This window comes from Borostomias antarcticus (genome assembly GCF_949987555.1).
Source record: "Borostomias antarcticus genome assembly, chromosome: 32".
Lineage (NCBI taxonomy): Eukaryota > Metazoa > Chordata > Actinopteri > Stomiiformes > Stomiidae > Borostomias > Borostomias antarcticus.
The window spans coordinates 1761341-1782412 of record NC_140265.1 but is presented as its reverse complement, the minus strand read 5'-3'; the positions used below and the strand labels follow the sequence as shown (position 1 = coordinate 1782412).

The following is a 21072-nucleotide window of genomic DNA, read 5'->3' as shown; positions in this document are numbered from 1 at the left end:
TATCCTGTACCTCTTCTGTTCTGCTCTATCTTTCTGCTGTTGTAATGCTCAAATTTCCCCTCCTGGGGATCGTTAAACTTAACTCAAGTTTTTTTTTAAAAAGCACATTTAAAAACAGCCGTGGTTGACCAAAGTTCTGTACAGTATAGGAACTAAACCAAACTAAATTAAAGTTCTACATCCTATCTCACCTTATGTTCTAAATTCTCGTCCCACTCTAGATTGAGAACGAGTGGTCAGGGTGGAGTGTTGCTTTCACACCTGTTCACCTGGCAGCACTTTGAGATGGTTCCCTCAAACAAAAAGGGGTTACAAATAAAATGGAAGGTGTGAGACAAGCAGGTCTGTCTCTAGTGAGTAGTCTAGTACCCATGGTTGATACTCTATTCCTTCTTTTTATTCATTATGGTTTCGGGTTGTCCGTACGTCCGTCCGATGTTTGTTAATGCAATATCTCGGGAACGCATTGACGGAATTTCTTCCTCTTTGGTAGAAATGTTCATTGGCACTCAAGGATGAACTGATTACATTGTGGGGGTCAAAGGTCAAGGGTCACTGACCTCACAAAAGGTGTTTTTGGCCTGCTGAACACGATATCTCAAGAACGGCTTGACAGAATTTGTACATATTTGGCTAAAATGTCCAGTTGGACTTGGAATTAGATTAATTGGATTAAATTTTGGTATTCAAATGTCACGGGTCAAGGTTACCATGACATCACAAAAGGCACTTTTTAACGCTAGCTAGCTAATGCTAATGCTAGCTAGCTAAGGCTAACGCTAGCTAGCTAACGCTAACTTTAGCTAGCTAGCATTAGTGTTAGCATTATAGTTAGCATTAGCGTTAGCTAGCATTAGCGTTTGGGTTAGGTTAGCAGTTAGTTAGGGTTAGGGTTTGTTTGGTTAACTGCAACTTGCATTGTTGGGCGGAGGCAACCGCCTATGCGGTTTTTCTAGTCTGTGATGTTTTCTTCTGGCAGCCAACCAGACCACAAACAACCTCAGCCAACATTTGACTGCCACTGTTCACACACACACACACACCCCTTGTGTGCCCACCAAAAACAAATTTGTCACCAAAGTTTGTCTAAGGCAGTAAGCTACTCTATGTAAAGACTGCCACTACATCATGCTGAATGCTGCCAGACTGTTTGCTTCCAGACAGTTCTCTCTATGCGGTTGAGTCACAGCTCTGGGGTTGAGGTGACATCTGCTGAACACGGTCGAGTGGCAGCTCTAGGGTTGAGGTGTTATCTGTTGTGCTCTGGTACAACAACAGCTCCAGCCTGTTCCCTTGTGTCAGGGCTGGGTTAGTTTGGGTTGGGCTGGGTTAGTTTGGGTTGGGCTGGGTTAGTTTGGGTTGGGCTGGGTTAGTTTGGGTTGGGCTGGGTTAGTTCCTGTAGTGATTATTCAGCTGCTTGGTACATTCCAGCATTCCACCTCTCCCGGCCTCCCAAGCTGATGACTAGAGGTGCTCTCTGGCTACCAGTGGTTTACACTGATCAGGACGTTGGCTTGAATCTCACCTAGGCTATCCTTTACTGGTTTCTGCACAGGTATTGGGCCTATTAGTGCTGGGTATTGACAAAGGACCTCACCATACGATTCATATCACAACACATGGGTCACGACATGATTGTATCACAATACATTGCGATACGATACAATACATATTGTGATACATTGCGATACATAATTTACTGAAAATGTTAAAATACAGCAGAAAATACAACTCCATCCCTGCTCCCTGGAGGTGATCCGGAGGGCAGAGGGAATGTAAGGACATTTTAAATCCATTTACAACATGAATAATGTATCTATGACTGAATATTATGTATCTACGACTGAATTCTATCCTCTATCTATTCCCTGCTTTGCTCTGTCTATTTTCCTTGTTTATGTATCGATAATGTACCACGGAAAATCGATAGTATCAATCGACAGTATCGCGGGAAAACATATTGTGATGTATTGCTGTATGAATTTCATTGTACAACCAGCCCTAGAGCCTGTGTGTACAGGTCGGAGATGAACAGACACTGGGTCATTATTACAAGATGTAGACGAAAGGTCAAATTTCAGCCCCTCCCTCCCTAGCAGACTGTTGTGATTAGTCATTGTCATGTAGAAACAACCATCGGTGGTCCGCAGAGCGCCATCACGTGAGCCATAGAGTCAATGGCAGCCTACTGCCAAATGGTTAGAAAAAAATAAAATAAAGGTTGGTCATTTACTCAGCTAGTTATTTTTATATCTAAATATACTCAAGGCTTCATATAAAACTTAAATGCATTATCTCCATGACCAGTTACGTTTGAATATCACCACGCCAATCACATCAGTTGGTGTTGAGCCAAATGTGTTGAGTTAACGTACTGTAGCTAGCAAACGTTCCCTCAGATGCAAACTGTTTTTTTTCCTCGTGTATTTGGGGAGGTGGTCCTCAGAACTTTTTTAACAATCAAAAGTGGGCGTTTAGTTACAAAAGGTTTTAAACCCTGGTCTAGGTTTTAAACCCTGGTCTAGGTTTTAAACCCTGGTCTAGGTTTTAAACCCTGGTCTAGGTTTTAAACCCTGCTCCGTAAAACATGCTCCATAAGCCTTCTCATGTCCGCCCTCACCGGGAGGCAATGGCATCGGGGCGGAGGGTGGGGGCGTTTTTCCACCAGCAGAACCTGTTTTTTATTGGTTTGAGCAACATGGTGTTCCTGTCCCATAATCCCCCCCACGCTGGTAGTTCTCCTGGGAAGATGGCGGACGACGCCCGTCTTCAAATTTGAGGTTTCAAACAGACGGTGCTCAGGGGGGGACTCTGCCGAGTCACGGCCGCCCGCTTGACCTGCGGACCCCCCCCGCGTGACCCTCGTAACCATGGTTACCATCAGCCGTCTCACGATGAGGGCGGGCTGTAACCATGGAGGAGCGCCATGTTCCTTTCTTACCGCCTGCCCGTAGACTGGGGCGATAGGGTGTGTATCGATCGTAAACAAAAGCGTTCGGACCTATCGTGGGCAGTGAAAATGAATGAACATGACTACACCGATTCCTTTGAAGGTAATAACAATGTAATAACCCTTCCCACAGCCCACACGCCTGACAACAGCTTCCTGGGCTTCGTGGTGGAGCAGCACCTCAACGCCAGCGACATCCGACACATCGATGACATCAAGAGGCAGAACCAGTCGCTGGTCTACGGGAAGGTCGACAACTTCTGGAAGGTACCGTACACTCCCCTCACCTCCCAGTGGGACGTCGGGAGAACCTTTTTTTGTCTTTCTTTTGATTTATTGTCTGTACCGGTTTAATGCGGTTTAGATAAGCCACGGCGTTGGCTGCGTGCGGCCTCCGCCTGGGTGGGGAGGGGCCTTTGGGAGTTTACAGGTAGAACAGGACAAAGACATGCTGCTCAGTTGTACAGGGGAAATCCCAGGATGCATCTCACAGTTCACCCAGATCCGCACTGCTGACACACCTGCGGCAGAACCTCCAGCTTTAGGAGGTCTGATACAGCGCAGCTCAGCACTCCTCCTCTCCCCCTCCTCCTCTCCACCTCTCCTCTCTCCCCCTCTCCTCTCTCCACCTCTCTCCCCCTCTCCTCTCCACCTCTCCTCTCTCCCCCTCTCCTCTCTCCACCTCTCTCCCCCTCTCCTCTCCCCCTCCTCCTCTCCACCTCTCCTCTCTCCACCTCTCCTCTCTCCACCTCTCTCCCCCTCCTCCTCTCCACCTCTCCTCTCTCCCCCTCTCCTCTCTCCACCTCTCTCCCCCTCCTCCTCTCTCCACCTCTCCTCTCTCCCCCTCTCCTCTCTCCACCTCTCTCCCCCTCCTCCTCTCTCCCCCTCTCCTCTCTCCACCTCCTCCTCCTCTCCACCTCTCCTCTCTCCCCCTCCTCCTCTCCACCTCTCCTCTCTCCCCCTCTCCTCTCTCCACCTCTCTCCCCCTCCTCCTCTCCACCTCTCCTCTCTCCACCTCTCCTCTCTCCACCTCTCTCCCCCTCCTCCTCTCCACCTCTCCTCTCTCCCCCTCTCCACCTCTCTCCCCCTCCTCCTCTCCACCTCTCCTCTCTCCCCCTCTCCTCTCTCCACCTCTCTCCCCCTCCTCCTCTCCACCTCTCCTCTCTCCCCCTCTCCTCTCTCCCCCTCTCTCCACCTCTCCTCTCTCCCCCTCTCCTCTCTCCACCTCTCTCCCCCTCTCCTCTCTCCACCTCTCCTCTCTCCCCCTCTCCTCTCTCCACCTCTCTCCCCCTCCTCCTCTCCACCTCTCCTCTCTCCCCCTCTCCTCTCTCCACCTCTCTCCCCCTCTCCTCTCTCCACCTCTCCTCTCTCCCCCTCTCCTCTCTCCACCTCTCTCCCCCTCCTCCTCTCTCCACCTCTCCTCTCTCCCCCCTCTCCTCTCTCCACCTCTCTCCCCCTCCTCCTCTCTCCCCCTCTCCTCTCTCCCCCTCCTCCTCTCCACCTCTCCTCTCTCCCCCTCCTCCTCTCTCCACCTCTCCTCTCTCCCCCTCTCCTCTCTCCACCTCTCCTCTCTCCCCCTCTCCTCTCTCCACCTCTCTCCCCCTCCTCCTCTCCACCTCTCCTCTCTCCACCTCTCCTCTCTCCACCTCTCTCCTCCTCTCCTCTCTCCACCTCTCTCCCCCTCTCCTCTCTCCACCTCTCTCCCCCTCCTCCTCTCCACCTCTCCTCTCTCCCCCTCTCCTCTCTCCACCTCTCTCCACCTCTCCTCTCTCCCCCTCTCCTCTCTCCCCCTCTCCTCTCTCCACCTCTCCTCTCTCCCCCTCTCCTCTCTCCCCCTCTCCTCTCCACCTCTCCTCTCTCCCCCTCTCCTCTCTCCACCTCTCTCCCCCTCTCCTCTCTCCACCTCTCTCCACCTCTCCTCTCTCCCCCTCTCCTCTCTACACCTCTCTCCCCCTCTCCTCTCTCCACCTCTCTCCCCCTCTCCTCTCTCCCCCTCTCCTCTCTCCACCTCTCCTCTCTCCCCCTCTCCTCTCTCCACCACTCCTCTCTCCCCCTCTCCTCTCTCCACCTCTCCTCTCTCCACCTCTCTCCCCCTCCTCCTCTCCCCCTCTCCTCTCTCCCCCTCTCCTCTCTCCACCTCTCTCCCCCTCCTCCTCTCTCCACCTCTCCTCTCTCCCCCTCTCCTCTCTCCACCTCTCTCCCCCTCCTCCTCTCCACCTCTCCTCTCTCCCCCTCTCCTCTCTCCACCTCTCCTCTCTCCACCTCTCTCCCCCTCTCCTCTCCCCCTCCTCCTCTCTCCCCCTCTCCTCTCTCCCCCTCTCCTCTCCCCCTCCTCCTCTCCACCTCTCCTCTCTCCCCTCTCCTCTCTCCACCTCTCTCCCCCTCCTCCTCTCTCCACCTCTCCTCTCTCCCCCTCTCCTCTCTCCACCTCTCTCCCCCTCCTCCTCTCCACCTCTCCTCTCTCCACCTCTCTCCCCCTCCTCCTCTCTCCACCTCTCTCCCCCTCCTCCTCTCTCCACCTCTCCTCTCTCCCCCTCCTCCTCTCCACCTCTCCTCTCCCCCCCTCTCCTCTCTCCCCCTCCTCCTCTCTCCCCCTCCTCCTCTCCACCTCTCTTCTCTCCACCTCTCCTCTCTCCACCTCTCTCCCCCTCTCCTCTCCCCCTCCTCCTCTCCACCTCTCCTCTCTCCCCCTCTCCTCTCTCCACCTCTCTCCCCCTCCTCCTCTCCACCTCTCCTCTCTCCCCCTCTCCTCTCTCCACCTCCTCCTCTCTCCCCCTCCTCCTCTCCACCTCTCCTCTCTCCCCCTCTCCTCTCTCCACCTCTCTCCACCTCTCCTCTCTCCCCCTCTCCTCTCTCCACCTCTCCTCTCTCCACCTCTCTCCCCCTCCTCTCCACCTCTCCTCTCTCCACCTCTCTCCCCCTCCTCCTCTCCTCTCTCCACCTCTCCTCTCTCCCCCTCTCCTCTCTCCACCTCTCTCCCCCTCCTCCTCTCCACCTCTCCTCTCTCCCCCTCTCCTCTCTCCACCTCTCTCCCCCTCCTCCTCTCTCCACCTCTCCTCTCTCCCCTTCTCCTCTCTCCACCTCTCTCCCCCTCCTCCTCTCCACCTCTCCTCTCTCCCCCTCTCCTCTCTCCACCTCTCCTCTCTCCCCCTCCTCCTCTCCGCCACTCCTCTTCTCCTCCTCTCCTCTTCTCCCCCCTCCCTCTCTGCAGCAGAGTGATAATATATTCTGTTTCCTGCTCGTGCGATCGTGCAGAGCCAGAGGCACCGTTGTGGGATTGTCTCAGACATGATGAGGAACAGCTTAGCGATTAGAACGACACTCGCCGCTCGCGTGCGTATCTGCTCATTCGCCCCCCCGTCTCGTCTGAATGTGGCGAGGAGAACATCCAGTCGTTTCACTAGAATTCCGGAGGCAGCATGCCTCGAGCGAACAGAATCTGTGGCGACGTGACCCAGCAGGCGCCTGGTCGCAGACGCCAGCACCTAATCCCAGTCGGAGCGACCGGCTTGCGTTGTGTGTGGCTGGCCGTCTCTCCAACGTCAGCTGTTCAGGGCGCGCTCTGTCTGTGAGCTCCGCCAGTGTCCGCTGGATAAACATTAGGTGCTAATCAGACTCCCCGCTGTGTTCATTACCACACGCTTTTGATCAAGCCGCCATTTTGGTTGGTTCAGACAAAGCGGCTGAGCGGCACATCCAGAATCCCAGCGTCGTGATTGGTCGGTCGCGTGCTCTCCCAGAGGCTGAAATCAAGAGCGGTGGACGGCGGATCGCGGAGGGGAACCATCTGTCCGGGCGCGGCGTTCGCTTCACATGGCGTCACCGCGCGCCCCTAACGAGGGGTGGCCGCTGTTGTTGGTGCCCGCCCCCTCCGCCATCGCGTGCCGTGTTTATCGAGAGACGTCATGCAGAGAGAGAGCGCAGTTCTTCTCAATGACTGAGATCTCGTGAAGCGAAACCCGCGGCGATCTGGCCGCTCGCCTGTGATGATGATTGAACGCCAACATCGGTTTAGAAAAACGCACCGTTGGCGTCTGTACAGCAGCGGTTGCTATGGAGGGTTAAGGTGCATTGTGGGCCGTGTTGACTCGAGCCCCTCTCTCTCAAGGAGCAGTTTCCATGGCGACCGGCCGGCACGCCAGTTTGTTGGGTTGTTTTTCTAAGGGGGGGGGGTTCTGGCGCCGTCTGTCTCGCCATGCTGTCCGACACTGCAGCAGCGTTGATCAGGCTGTCTTGGCAAGCGTTCGGGCGCCGGGAGAACACAGGAGTGACGGAGAGGGTGACAGGCAGGGTCCCCGGAAGGGATGGAGGGAGAGAGAAGTGGGGAGAAAGAGAGAGAGAGGGAGAGAGACGGAGAGAGAGGGGGGGGAGAGAGAGCTAGAAGCCCTGTTGTCAGATCAGAGGTCAAGGATGCCAGGTCAAGGACGCTAATACCGTCTGACAGTCAGACACACACACACACACACACACAGATGCACACACACACACACACTCAGACACGCGCACACACACACACATACACGCGCACACACACAGATGCGCGCACTCATTCGCACACTCACTCGCACACACCATCTGACAACACCCACAGTCCTTCACACACACACAAACACACACACACACACACACACACACACACACACACACCCTAACACACACACACACACACTCCATCTGACAGCACAAAGACCGATCAGTATATATTAGAGATGCGCAGATGGAGTTTGAGCGCGCCCGAATCCGCGTGCACTCATCAATCATCCACCCGCCACCCACCCGACGTCATTATCTTCTAATATGTAGAGACCCGCCCCCAACCCATTTACATTTAAATTATGTCCAGCCGTTCCTGCTCATTCGCTTTTCATATAGGAGCATTTTCTTGACTTAAACAATTTAAAGATTATAGACTCGTTTTCACAAGATCTCGGTTGACGAAGTGGTCGAGGGTATTTCAGTGAGCTGCTGGCAGGTCTTGCGCTTTCTCACAGTTTTTATAATATAATATATATAATTATAGTAGTTATTAAATATGAATACAACTGACAAATCCACCCGAAATGAATCACAATGTTGATTTTTATTGGCCCACCCACCCGCGGATGCGGATATCGCATAGACATTCGCATCTCTAGTATATATACACCAGCCCAGACACATCTCACTGAGAGACACACACACACACGCATGGTAATGTTAGCGTAGCAGCAGGGTGGGGGTGCAGTGTTAATTGGACCTGACATGTGGAGTCCCTGGCACATAGGATCTGTGCTACAGGAGGTCGTGGTGGGGGTCCGCTGATGTGACGTGGTGGGGGTCCGCTGATGTGACGTGGTGGGGGTCCGCTGATGTGACGTGGTGGGGGTCCGCTGATGTGACGCGGTGGGGGTCCGCTGATGTGACGTGGTGGGGGTCCGCTGATGTGACGCGGTGGGGGCCAGAACAGCAGTCATGACACAATCCCTGATTGGCACAGTCAAAACGTAATCGGAGAGAAATAGTTTGAGACGGGGAGGTCCAGACTGAGACAACGGAGACAAACTGAATGTGAGCTGGCGAGATCTGGATGGTCTCACGAGGCTAAGACACACCCCCCTCCTCTCCTCCCTTCTCTCTTCTGCTCCTTGCCTCTCCTCCTCTCCTCTCCCCTTTCCTCCTCTCCTCTGCTTCTCGCCTCTCCTCCTCTCCTCTCCCCTTTCCTCCTCTCCTCTGCTCCTCGCCTCTCCTCCTCTCTTCTCCTCGCCTCTCCTCTCTCCTCCTCTCCTCTCTTCCTCTCCTTACCCCTCTCCTCCTCTCCTCTTTCCTCCTCTCCTCTCTTCTCCTCGCCTCTCCTCTCTCCTCTTCTCCTCTTCTCCTCTCCTGAACTCACATATAATAATAATAATAATAACTAGAAAGTACATTTCCTGTAGAAAATGTGAGGTGGGCTAGCTGCTGCAGCTGTATGTAACAGCTACTGCTAGTACTACTACAGACCGGGCAATCTCCATGCACCCACCGGCGAAGACCGTGCGTCTCTAGCCCACTCGGGCTGAATTGTGGGGGTCCGTGGCGTGGTGGCGAGACTCCGCCCCCTCAGGTCAGAGCCGGTTCGGAGACGGTGTAAACCTCTCTGGCCACCTACCTGTCCGCACCGCTGAAGACCATGTGTCTCTAGCCCACTCAGGGGCGGAGTTGTGGGGCCTGTGGCGTGGATAGTAGCGTGGTGGCGAGACTCCGCCCCCTCGGATCACAGTGGGTCGAGGGCAGTGCAGTGACCTCCGGGCAATCTCCATGCACCCACCGGCGAAGACCGTGCGTCTCTAGCTCACTCAAAGGCTGAATTGAGGGGTCCGTGGCGTGGTTAGTGGCGTGATGACGAAACTCTGCCCCCTCATTTCATAGCAGGTGGGGAACAGTGTACCCCTCTCCGGGCCACCCACCTGCCCTCACCAGTGAAGACTGTGTGTGGTGAGACTCATCCCCAGATTGTTTAGAATACTAATGTGTGTGCGTGTGTGTGTGTGTGTGTGTGTGTGTGTGTGTGTGTGTGTGTGCGCGTGCGGGGTGGCTGGTTTCTTCCTAAAGTCTACAATCATCTCCACTGTTTTGAGAGCCTTGAGCTCCAGATTGTTTAGAGTTACATCTAATCTGTATCATTCATCTGAACAGTGGCGGCTGGTGCAAAAAATAATAGGTGGGGCTGAAAGTTTGGAAACCAAACCCCAGTAGGGGGGCAAATTTGCAACTTATGTTGAATGTTATTGAACAAGCTTTTTGACTAGAATGACTATGAATAACAAACCTGACAAAACAAGTTTCTGAAGTCAGACTGCACGTAACTCAAATACTTTTAAAACAAGCCTTACCACTAATTAAACGGATGTCACTTGGAAAACTGTTCCATGCCATCACAGCCCTGTAATAATAGTGTTTTTCAGAGTTTGTTCTAGGTAGTCATCTGCCCTCTGCTGGCCGCTCTGGTAGCATGCGTGTGTATTTGAACAATACAGTATTTTATTGTCTTAAACGTGAATTCAGGTGTCTGGGTGTGAATGACCTTATGAAAGAAAACAAGCAAATTGTCTGCCAACCTTTTCTCCACACAGTCATTTTAGTTTCACATGCATTTCAGCCACATTAGCCCCAGATGAGCAGCACAGTCGAGGCTTTTAGAGGCAGATGACCGCCACACCCTGAGCAATAATCCAGATGACAGAGAACCAATGAGCAAACAATTTGATTTAGCAAAGATGATATTGATATTGTTTGTAGAAGACCGCAGCTACTGCTACACCCATTCTACAAACAATATCAATATGGTCGGACCAAGACAGAGTACTTTCAAGCCAGAGTCCCAATAGCTTGATTTTCTTTACTTGTTGAATGACTTCACCCTCAATGACAAGACTTAGGATCTTGGGCTAGCTTATGCTTGGAGCCAAATATCATGGTAACCTTTTTTGATGTGTTCAGCACAAGTTTATTTACCTTAATCCTATTGTATATGATGCTAAGCTCCTTAGTCAAAACCTGGTTGAGCTCAAAACATGTGGGAGTGGCATAATGAAGAGTAGAATCTTCCGGCTACATCGTCAGGGATGCTTCCCTAATAGCAGATGGAAAATCATTAGTGAATATGGAATAAAGGAGCGGGCCAAGGCAGCTGCCCTGTGGAACACCGCAGTTTAAATCTACTGTTTGATAGAGTGAAATAATAGCATCTCTGTGACCTGGACGACAGGTAGCTCTATTTCCACATACATGAAAATGTAATTCTGTGTACTACCCTGTTCTTTAAGAAAAAATCATCCCCTACAGTATTTAAGTTATGGTGCTGAGGTGTGGTGAAACACCAACAATTTGTATCTAACATTATTTCATTAAAGAGGGCATATGACTTTGGCATAGGAGCCTGGTGAGGAGAGGCTTGGGGCAGTCTGGTGATGGAGAGAGCCTGGGACAGAGGCTGGTGAGGAGAGGCTTGGGGCAGTCTGGTGAGGAGAGGCTTGGGGCAGTCTGGTGATGGAGAGGCTTGGGGCAGTCTGGTGAGGAGAGGCTTGGGGCAGTCTGGTGATGGAGAGAGCCTGGGACAGAGGCTGGTGATGGAGAGAGCCTGGGACAGAGGCTGGTGAGGAGAGGCTTGGGGCAGTCTGGTGATGGAGAGAGCCTGGGACAGAGGCTGGTGATGGAGAGGCTTGGGGCAGTCTGGTGATGGAGAGAGCCTGGGACAGAGGCTGGTGAGGAGAGGCGTGGGGCAGTCTGGTGATGGAGAGAGCCTGGGACAGAGGCTGGTGAGGAGAGGCTTGGGGCAGTCTGGTGATGGAGAGAGCCTGGGACAGAGGCTGGTGGCTGTAGACTTTGCAGGATTGCCTGTGAATGACAAAATGGCAAAGCAGCACACCGCTCTGTCAAACTAGTGTAGAGTAACGTCAGTCTAGTTTGCTGATTAGTTAGCTAGCATCCAAACATTTTAAAAATTGTCGGTCATTTTAGAAAGCCAGTTGCTATTAATGCTAGTGAATCCTATCATGTTAGGTTATTGGAGCTAACTTTATAGCAGAGTACAGCACTGTATGTGCTGCACTAGCTAGCTAACATAGCTAGCTAGCTAGCTAACTACTACTAGCTAGCACTGTCTAAGGCCCAATCCCAATACCCCCCCTTAGTCTTAGCCCTTGGCCGTACCCCTACATTTTGCGCGTTCACGCGTAGGGTAGTGTGTCCCATTCCCATGGATGTATTAATAGAACTGGATACAGCCACTCCATTCACTGACCGCTATCAACAATGAAGCCCTATTGAACCGCGCCATCTTGGCAAATTTGTAGTCATTTGACTACTTGCGCAGTTGTGCTTTTCTGGCCTTCCGGTGACTTTTGTACTTGCGCAGTTGAGCTTTTCTGTCCGACGCGCGTCCACGAAAAAGTTCACCTTTATGTGAAATGTAGACGCACGTTCCCGGCTCTCCCCGCTTTGATTTAGCAATGAATACCGGCTTGCATATTAACCTGTTTTTGTCAAATATATCCATTGGAGACATTATTTTTTCATCCAGGCATCTTAGTTTTAACAGTTTAAATATAACTGAACATGTTTTGTTTGCTAGTAGATGGTATTCATTCCGTTCGCGATAACGTTATTGCAGCCAGGCTAAATTCCTCCAGGGAGCCAGTGACCGGCGAGTTGAAGAGCTTCACTCCCCGCCAGCAGGAGCTTTGGCCGCTGCTACCGCATCTCGGATAACCGGCTGAGTTCGTGGCTGCTATTTAAACTAAGATGCCTGGATGAAAAAATAATTTCTCCAATGGATATATTTGACAAAAACAGTTTAATATGCAAGCCGGTTTTCATTGCTAAATCAAAGCCGGGAGAGCCGGGAACGTGCGTCTACATTTCACATAAAGGTGAACTTTTTCGTGGACGCGCGTCGGACAGAAAAGCTCAACTGCGCAAGTACAAAAGTCACCGGATATAGCCAAATGACTACAAATCTAGCCAAGATGGCGCGGTTCAATAGGCCTTCACTTTAGATTTCGAATCCTGGGGGCTTGCCCATTCCTTTTAGCTTCTAGGACTAGGGAGCATATCGAGGGCTAGTGGACGTTCAAACAGCCCTCCAAAACGAGAGTTTTCAGATGCTGACTTGAAACCGAGGGGTGATGAAAATTCACACAATGCTTTGCGAACCGAAGCAGTGATATGAAACATGGCTGCCAGTGCCGTGAAAAACCATGGTGAAAAAGCCCAATATCTTCGCAAATAATCATTCAAAAATGTTAAAATCCATGGAAAAGCTTAGTTTAACGTAGATGCAAAGGAACATGTCATTGGATCGTTATGACACGCATTTCTGAAGAAAAAAAACGCTATTCGCTGTACGATGTCAACGGCATTTCATTACGTTTTGATGTGGATCCAGTAAGTTACTTGTAGGCTACGGTGCAATGTTGAATCTAATCGAATCAATATAACGTTGTGGAAACAACGATTTTTGAGTGACAGTTGATTCCATGTCCAGTGTATGAAGTCCGAAAAATAATCCAGTAGGCTAGCATCTTTCTGCTCTTCCCTGCTCATCTAATATCAGTGCATTTTTATGGGCAGGACTAACGTTAACAGCCGATGTGTAAACATGCTTCCTCGATGTACAAGTGATTAATCTGTTTTGTTTCGTCCTGGAATTTGGTCAGATGTGTCACTATAATAATAGTAATCCTACTGTAACATCCCAGGGACTAAGGCAACTAATAAAATTCTGATTGAAGACGTAGAGAGTGGTGTCCCATTTCTTAGGTAAAGATTTCAACCCCTATCCCTTGTGGCTCCGTTCTGAAGGGCCACTACCCAGTCGAGGGCTCTCCAAAACTAGGGGCTAGGGCTAAGGGGGGGTATTGGGATTGTTAGCTAGCAAACGTCACCTTCTTGCTAGCCATCTATTTATTAAGGATGGAGATCATAGCTAACAAAAAACCTTCCCATCTTTATGGCAATTACAACTAATCGTATACTAGCTAACGTGTTGCACTAACACAGCATAGCTAATGTTACTAGCTACCACTTGTTAACTAACGTGAGCAAGCATCACCTGCTCATCCATTTATCAGACATGGAGATCATAATAAAGAACCTTACAGTTTTTATGACAATAAGCTACACTAATCTTAGAAAATGTAGCTAACTAACACATTATTTTACAACAAGTACTATTTCATCATCATTGCTAAATAGTGAGACGGCATCAAGCAGCCTCAATTTACTGTGTTTGAGGGCGCAACGAGACAACGCAGTCCAGCTTGGGGAAATATTATTTCTTGAACGCTAATTGACTAGGGGTGATAATATCTTCAGCCCCATGAGATATTTTTGATTGGCTAAGGGTTACTATCCCGTTGTTATGTTCTCGCTTTGTTGAATGCACTGGAAAGGGCTGAAAATCTATCACCCCTGGGCTATACTGTAGGTCTCATTCACAGAAGAGAGATATAAACAAACGTAATGGTTTATATTTTATATATTACACGGTATTGCACTTTTTAAACCACCAGACCATAACTTTGATTTTAAATGAGTAATTATTATGTATACATATTAAAAATAATAATAATAATAAAAACTTTCACTTTTCACCACTGCGGCGCCCCACTGCATCTGAAGGTAGGAATATAATCCTACAGTAGTCATAAAGGGTGTCTGTACCTTTAAGAGAGGCTGCGCATGCATCCAAGTTCAAATCACAACTGACACTCTGAACATTCCATCTATTGTTTGTATGGGAAAGCATGACCAGCTTCAGACAGCTCCAGCTCAAAAAGTGTAAATGTCACAGCTTAGATATTTACATCATAGGAATCCTGGGAACCAGCTGAACATCTTAAGATATGTCCATTTAGCTTGACAACTGTAGGAGTGGTAACAGGTTAGAAAACAGGTATAAATTCAGAATTAGCAGCTCAAAAGCTAGAGTGGAGCACCATTAGTTTGAATGGTGAGTATGGTGGTCAAACAAATGGTCATAACGCAAAAACTATAAATTGCACAGCTTAGATAATTACATTGTATGAATCTGCACAATTGTGTGAACATATGTGTATGAGCTGTTAAAACTGTAGGAGTGCCAGCAAGTACAAAAATTACTATTAAAAGTGAAATTACTAAAAAAAAAAAAAAAAAAAAATCTGAATACATCCAGGAAACAGCTAAACATCATGAACATTTTAAAGTTTGAATGAAGTTTCTAGCACAAAGTATGAAGAAGTAGTTAAGGGCCTCTTAAAGCTCTCTCCAGTGAACTGTCACCATAGCAACCACAGCACAGCAGCACAGCTCTACAGCACCAAAGCACAGAACACACAGAATTCACTGACTCACTCGCCATACGTTTCAATGGGGAGCGCAGTTGCCAAACAAATCGTCACAGCGAAAACTATGTCACACAGCTTAGATACTTACATTGTACGAATCAGCACAGTTGTGTGAACATTTCGATATATAATGTGTATGAGCTGTTAAAACTGTAGGCATAGCGACAAGTTAGAAAAAGAGTAAAAATACAAAATTGGCAGCTCAAAATCTAGTGTCGCCATACGTTTCAATGTGGTGCGCAGTTGCCGAACAAATCGTCACACAGCTTAGATACTGACATTGTATGAATCAGCACAGTCCTGTGAACATTTTAATATATACCTGTAATATGTGTGAGCGTTCAAAACTGTAGGAGTGCCAGCAGTTTACAAAATGTGTGAATATTTTCAAAGCAACTGCTGCCACCACTCTAAAAACAAAGTTTCTAAACATTCCAAAAGCAGTTTCAAGCAGTTTCAATGGGACAAAAAATAGTTTTAAAAGTTAAATTTATAAAAAATGGATCTGGGAAAGAGCTAAACATCATGAACATTTTTCAGTTTGAATGAAGTTTCTAGCACAAAGTATGAAAAAGTAGTTGAGGTTCAAAAAAACGGAGAATAATAATAAGTAAGAAAGAAATAGTGGGAATATCAAAAGTTGGGCTAGCTTTACAAGCTAGCTCACCTAATAATAATAACTTAAATTCATATAGCGCCTTTCATGAAACCCAAGGTCGCTTTACATCAGAGCAATAAACAGACAAGAGACAACAACAAGAACAAACACCAACAACAACAACAACAACAACCAATCTAGCTACCAAAGGCCTGGGTGAACAAGTGTCTTTTTAGTGCAGACTTGAAGCTGTCCAGGGTTGGGGCCTGGTGAAGCTGTCCAGGGTTGGGGCCTGGTGAAGCTGTCCAGGGTTGGGGCCTGGTGAAGCTGTCCAGGGTTGGGGCCTGGTGAAGCTGTCCAGGGTTGGGGCCTGGTGAAGCTGTCCAGGGTTGGGGCCTGGTGAAGCTGTCCAGGGTCGGGGCCTGGTGAAGCTGTCCAGGGTCGGGGCCTGGTGAAGCTGTCCAGGGTCGGGGCCTGGTGAAGCTGTCCAGGGTTGGGGCCTGGTGAAGCTGTCCAGGGAGGGACGGTGAGGACACCCAAGTTGGCGGACCACAGATTCCGTGAGGGAGTGTAATGATGGAGGAGGTCAGTAAGGTATTGTGGGGCGAGGTCGTGGTGAGCTTTATAGGTGAGGAGGAGTCGTTTATAGATGATGCGGTATTCGACTGGAAGCCAGTGTAGGTGTTCCAGGCGAGGGGTGATGTGCTGCCATATGAGGGTTGATGAACCAGCCTGGATCTGCGTCTGTCTGTGGAGCTCGCCACGCAGCCCCCCGGGTTTGTTTGTGAGTGTGTGTGTATGTGTGAGCGTGTGTGTGTGTTTGCGTGTGTGTGTACTGGTGGTGCATGGCTGAGTGATTGCATACAAATCGCATGCATGTCGCACTTACACCTTCCTGTCTCCATAGCCACCAACCGTAACCCCCCCCTCCTCCCCTCCACACACACACACTCTCTCCCCAGCTCCTCCTCCCAGGAGTGAAAGGATTAGAGAGTAGAGATTTTGCTGGCTAATTGCGGCGCCGCGTCTCCAAGGCTCCTCTTTCAGCGAGTCTATCTGATAAGGGCGTGGCCCCTGGGGGCCCGGGCGACGGGCGCTCGTAAGACACACTCAGAGGAACACACTGACGGGGGCAGCTCTTTGTTCTTCCCCAACCTCCGCTATCAAAGGATGCCTTCATGTTGGGGGGGGGGGGGGGGGGGGAGTGGTGGTGGGGGGTTACCGGGCTGCATTTCAGAGCAAGGCCGCTGCCCACTCTGTGTGTGTAGGAGAGAGTGTGTAGACAGCTCTTAACCGGAAGGCTATCATTACGGAGTTGAGTTGTCAGAGCAGAGCAGAGGTGAAACGTCTAGCTCTCATCTGAAAGGTGTAATCTGACACCCGAGGATGTTGACAGGATCTTAATAATTGGAATGAATGATTTGGACTCAGAAGACATTAGGCCTTATTCCAGTGTGGATGGTGATGGCGGTAGTGTTCGTCTGAATGCTAGTTGTCGTGTTGACGTCGTCACGCTGCAGTGTGTGTGTGTGTGTGACTGTAATCAAAAGGTTTACCTCTAACGGCATCTTGTTTCATTGTCGCTGCCGCAACGCCCAAATCCTCCCTCTCCTCTCCTCTCTCTCCGTCCTCTCCCTCCATCCATCCCTGTCGTTCCCCGAGTCATCTCTCAGAGGGGTGTTTATCCTCTCCGCCGCCATGGCGACGTGTCTCCGCCCACTCGGCAGCGGCGTTTATCTCTAGCGTTTATCTAGCTTCGGGCGACTAATTCAGGTCCGTGAGACGCGGCGGCCGGCGTCTCCCTCGGTGAGAGCAGAGCGCTCTTCCTCCCGGTCGGAGAGGCGTAGTGGTGATTACCGGTCCGGCGCCCTCACGTGTAAATCTGTTGGGAGCGTGGCGTTGTTTTAAGGTCGTGTGACATCAGAGAAGAACGACAGTAACGCCAGACCCCAGTCCTCCGCAACCGACCTTCTGATCCTGTCAGAGGATTCCGCGTACACACACACACACACACACACACACACACACACAATACAGTACACACACCTCAGTCAGATGGTCAGGCAGAGGGTGCCATAATGATAAAACCATAAAAACCGTTGTACTGTACGGAGAACCTCGATTGACCTGTATACTCTGTACGTACGTGTGTGTGTGTGTGCGTGTGTGTGTGTGTGTGCGTGTGTGTTCAGGATAAGAAGAAGTACCTGGACATCATACACACCTACACGGAGGTGCACGGCACCGTCCACGGCAGCAGCCCCGTGCACCTGCCCAGCTACGTCAGGAACCACGGCATCCTGAGCGGGCGGGACCTGCAGTTCCTCCTCCGAGAGACCAAGGTAGAGACGCCGGCCTCCTCCCCATCTCTCTCCTCCTCCCCTCTACCCCTCCTCTACTCTCCCCATCTCTCTCCTCCCCTCTACCCCTCCCTCCTCTCCTCCTTTCTCCTCCCCTCTACCCCTCCTCTACTCTCCTCACCTCCTCTCTCCTCCCCTCTACCCCTCCTCTACTCTCCTCACCTCCTCTCTCCTCCCCTCTACCCCTCCTCTACTCTCCTCTCCTCCTCCCCTCTACCCCTCCTCTCCTCTCCTCCTCTCTCCTCCCCTCTACCCCTCCTCTACTCCCCTCTACCCCTCCTCTACTCCCCTCTACCCCTCCTCTACTCTCCTCACCTCCTCTCTCCTCACCTCCTCTCTCCTCCCCTCTACCCCTCCTCTACTCCCCTCTACCCCTCCTCTACTCTCCTCACCTCCTCTCTCCTCCCCTCTACCCCTCCTCTACTCTCCTCTCCTCCTCTCTCCTCCCCTCTACCCCTCCTCTACTCTCCTCTCCTCCTCTCTCCTCCCCTCTACCCCTCCTCTACTCTCCTCACCTCCTCTCTCCTCCCCTCTACCCCTCCTCTACTCTCCTCACCTCCTCTCTCCTCCCCTCTACCCCTCCTCTACTCTCCTCACCTCCTCTCTCCTCCCCTCTACCCCTCCTCTACTCTCCTCACCTCCTCTCTCCTCCCCACTACCCTACCTCTACTCTCCTCACCTCCTCTCTCCTCCCCTCTACCCCTCCTCTACTCTCCTCACCTTCTCTCTCCTCCCCTCTACCCCTCCTCTACTCTCCTCACCTCCTCTCTCCTCCCCTCTACCCCTCCCTCCTCTCCTCTCCTCCTCCCCTCTACCCCTCCTCTACTCTCCTCTCCTCCTCCCCTCTACCCCTCCTCTACTCTCCTCTCCTCCTCCCCTCTACCCCTCCTCTACTCTCCTTACCTCCTCTCTCCTCCCCTCTACCCCTCCTCTACTCTCCTCACCTCCTCTCTCCTCCCCTCTACCCCTCCTCTACTCTCCTCACCTCCTCTCTCCTCCCCTCTACCCCTCCTCTACTCTCCTCACCTCCTCTCTCCTCCCCTCTACCCCTCCTCTACTCTCCTCACCTCCTCTCTCCTCCCCTCTACCCCTCCTCTACTCTCCTCACCTCCTCTCTCCTCCCCTCTACCCCTCCTCTACTCTCCTCACCTCCTCTCTCCTCCCCTCTACCCTACCTCTACTCTCCTCACCTCCTCTCTCCTCCCCTCTACCCCTCCCCTCCTCTCCTCCTCTCTCCTCCCCTCTACCCCTCCTCTACTCTCCTCACCTCCTCTCTCCTCCCCTCTACCCCTCCTCTACTCTCCTCACCTCCTCTCTCCTCCCCTCTACCCCTCCTCTACTCTCCTCACCTCCTCTCTCCTCCCCTCTACCACTCCTCTACTCTCCTCACCTCCTCTCTCCTCCCCTCTACCCCTCCCTCCTCTCCTCACCTCCTCTCTCCTCCCCTCTACCCCTCCTCTACTCTCCTCACCTCCTCTCTCCTCCCCACTACCCTACCTCTACTCTCCTCACCTCCTCTCTCCTCCCCTCTACCCTACCTCTACTCTCCTCACCTCCTCTCTCCTCCCCTCTACCCCTCCTCTACTCTCCTCACCTCCTCTCTCCTCCCCACTACCCTACCTCTACTCTCCTCACCTCCTCTCTCCTCCCCTCTACCCTACCTCTACTCTCCTCACCTCCTCTCTCCTCCCCTCTACCCCTCCTCTACTCTCCTCACCTCCTCTCTCCTCCCCTCTACCCCTCCTCTACTCTCCTCTCCTCCCCTCTACCACTCCTCTACTCTCCTCACCTCCTCTCTCCTCCCCTCTACCCCTCCTCTACTCTCCTCTTCTCCTCTCTCCTCCCCTCTACCCCTCCTCTACTCTCCTCACCTCCTCTCTCCTCCCCTCTACCCCTCCTCTACTCTCCTCACCTCCTCTCCTCCCCTCTACCCCTCCTCTACTCTCCTCACCTCCTCTCTCCTCCCCTCTACCCCTCCTCTACTCTCCTCACCTTCTCTCTCCTCCCCTCTACCCCTCCTCTACTCTCCTCACCTCCTCTCTCCTCCCCTCTACCCCTCCTCTACTCTCCTTACCTCCTCTCTCCTCCCCTCTACCCCTCCTCTACTCTCCTCTCCTCCTCTCTCCTCCCCTCTACCCCTCCTCTACTCTCCTCACCTCCTCTCTCCTCCCCTCTACCCCTCCTCTACTGTCCTCTCCTCCTCTCTCCTCCCCTCTACCCCTCCTCTACTCTCCTCACCTCCTCTCTCCTCCCCTCTACCCCTCCTCTACTCTCCTCACCTCCTCTCTCCTCCCCTCTACCCCTCCCTCCTCACCTCCTCTCTCCTCCCCTCTACCCCTCCCTCCTCTCCTCCTCTCTCCTCCCCTCTACCCCTCCTCTACTCTCCTCACCTCCTCTCTCCTCCCCTCTACCCTACCTCTACTCTCCTCACCTCCTCTCTCCTCCCCTCTACCCCTCCCTCCTCACCTCCTCTCTCCTCCCCTCTACCCCTCCCTCCTCTCCTCTCTCCTCCCCTCTACCCTACCTCTACTCTCCTCTCCTCCTCTCTCCTCCCCTCTACCCCTCCTCTACTCTCCTCACCTCCTCTCTCCTCCCCTCTACCCCTCCTCTCCTCTCCTCCTCTCTCCTCCCCTCTACCCCTCCTCTACTCTCCTCACCTCCTCTCTCCTCCCCTCTACCCCTCCTCTACTCTCCTCACCTCCTCTCTCCTCCCCTCTACCCCTCCCTCCTCTCCTCCTCTCTCCTCCCCTCTACCCCTCCTCTACTCTCCTCACCTCCTCTCTCCTCCCCTCTACCCCTCCTCTACTCTCCTCCTCTCTCCTCCCCTCTACCCCTCCTCTACTCTCCTGACCTCCTCTCTCCTCCCCTCTACCCCTCCTCTACTCTCCTCACCTCCTCTCTCCTCCCCTCTACCCCTCCTCTACTCTCCTCACCTCCTCTCTCCTCCCCTCTACCCTACCTCAACTCTCCTCTCCTCCTCTCTCCTCCCCCTCTACCCTACCTCAACTCTCCTCTCCTCCTCTCTCCTCCCCTCTACCCCTCCTCTACTTTCCTCACCTCCTCTCTCCTCCCCTCTACCCCTCCCTACTCACCTCCTCTCTCCTCCCCTCTACCCTACCTCTACTCTCCTCACCTCCTCTCTCCTCCCCTCTACCCTACCTCTACTCTCCTCACCTCCTCTCTCCTCCCCTCTACCCCTCCCTCCTCACCTCTCTCCTCCCCCTAGCCCTCCTCTACTCTCCTCTCCTCCTCTCTCCTCCCCTCTACCCTACCTCTACTCTCCTCACCTCCTCTCTCCTCCCCTCTACCCCTCCCTCCTCT

The 21072-nt window shown here is 52.0% G+C and overlaps 1 protein-coding gene across 1 annotated transcript in view; it reads left to right on the top strand.

Annotated features, from left to right (window-relative positions):
- The window catches only part of mgat5 (alpha-1,6-mannosylglycoprotein 6-beta-N-acetylglucosaminyltransferase), a 72190-nt gene that overhangs the window by 28111 nt on the left and 23007 nt on the right, over positions 1-21072 (top strand). The window contains exons 5-6 of the mRNA XM_084460415.1: positions 3084-3217; positions 17584-17733. Coding sequence (XP_084316541.1) covers positions 3084-3217; positions 17584-17733 — 284 coding nt within the window. The remainder of the gene's footprint in view (positions 1-3083; positions 3218-17583; positions 17734-21072) is intronic.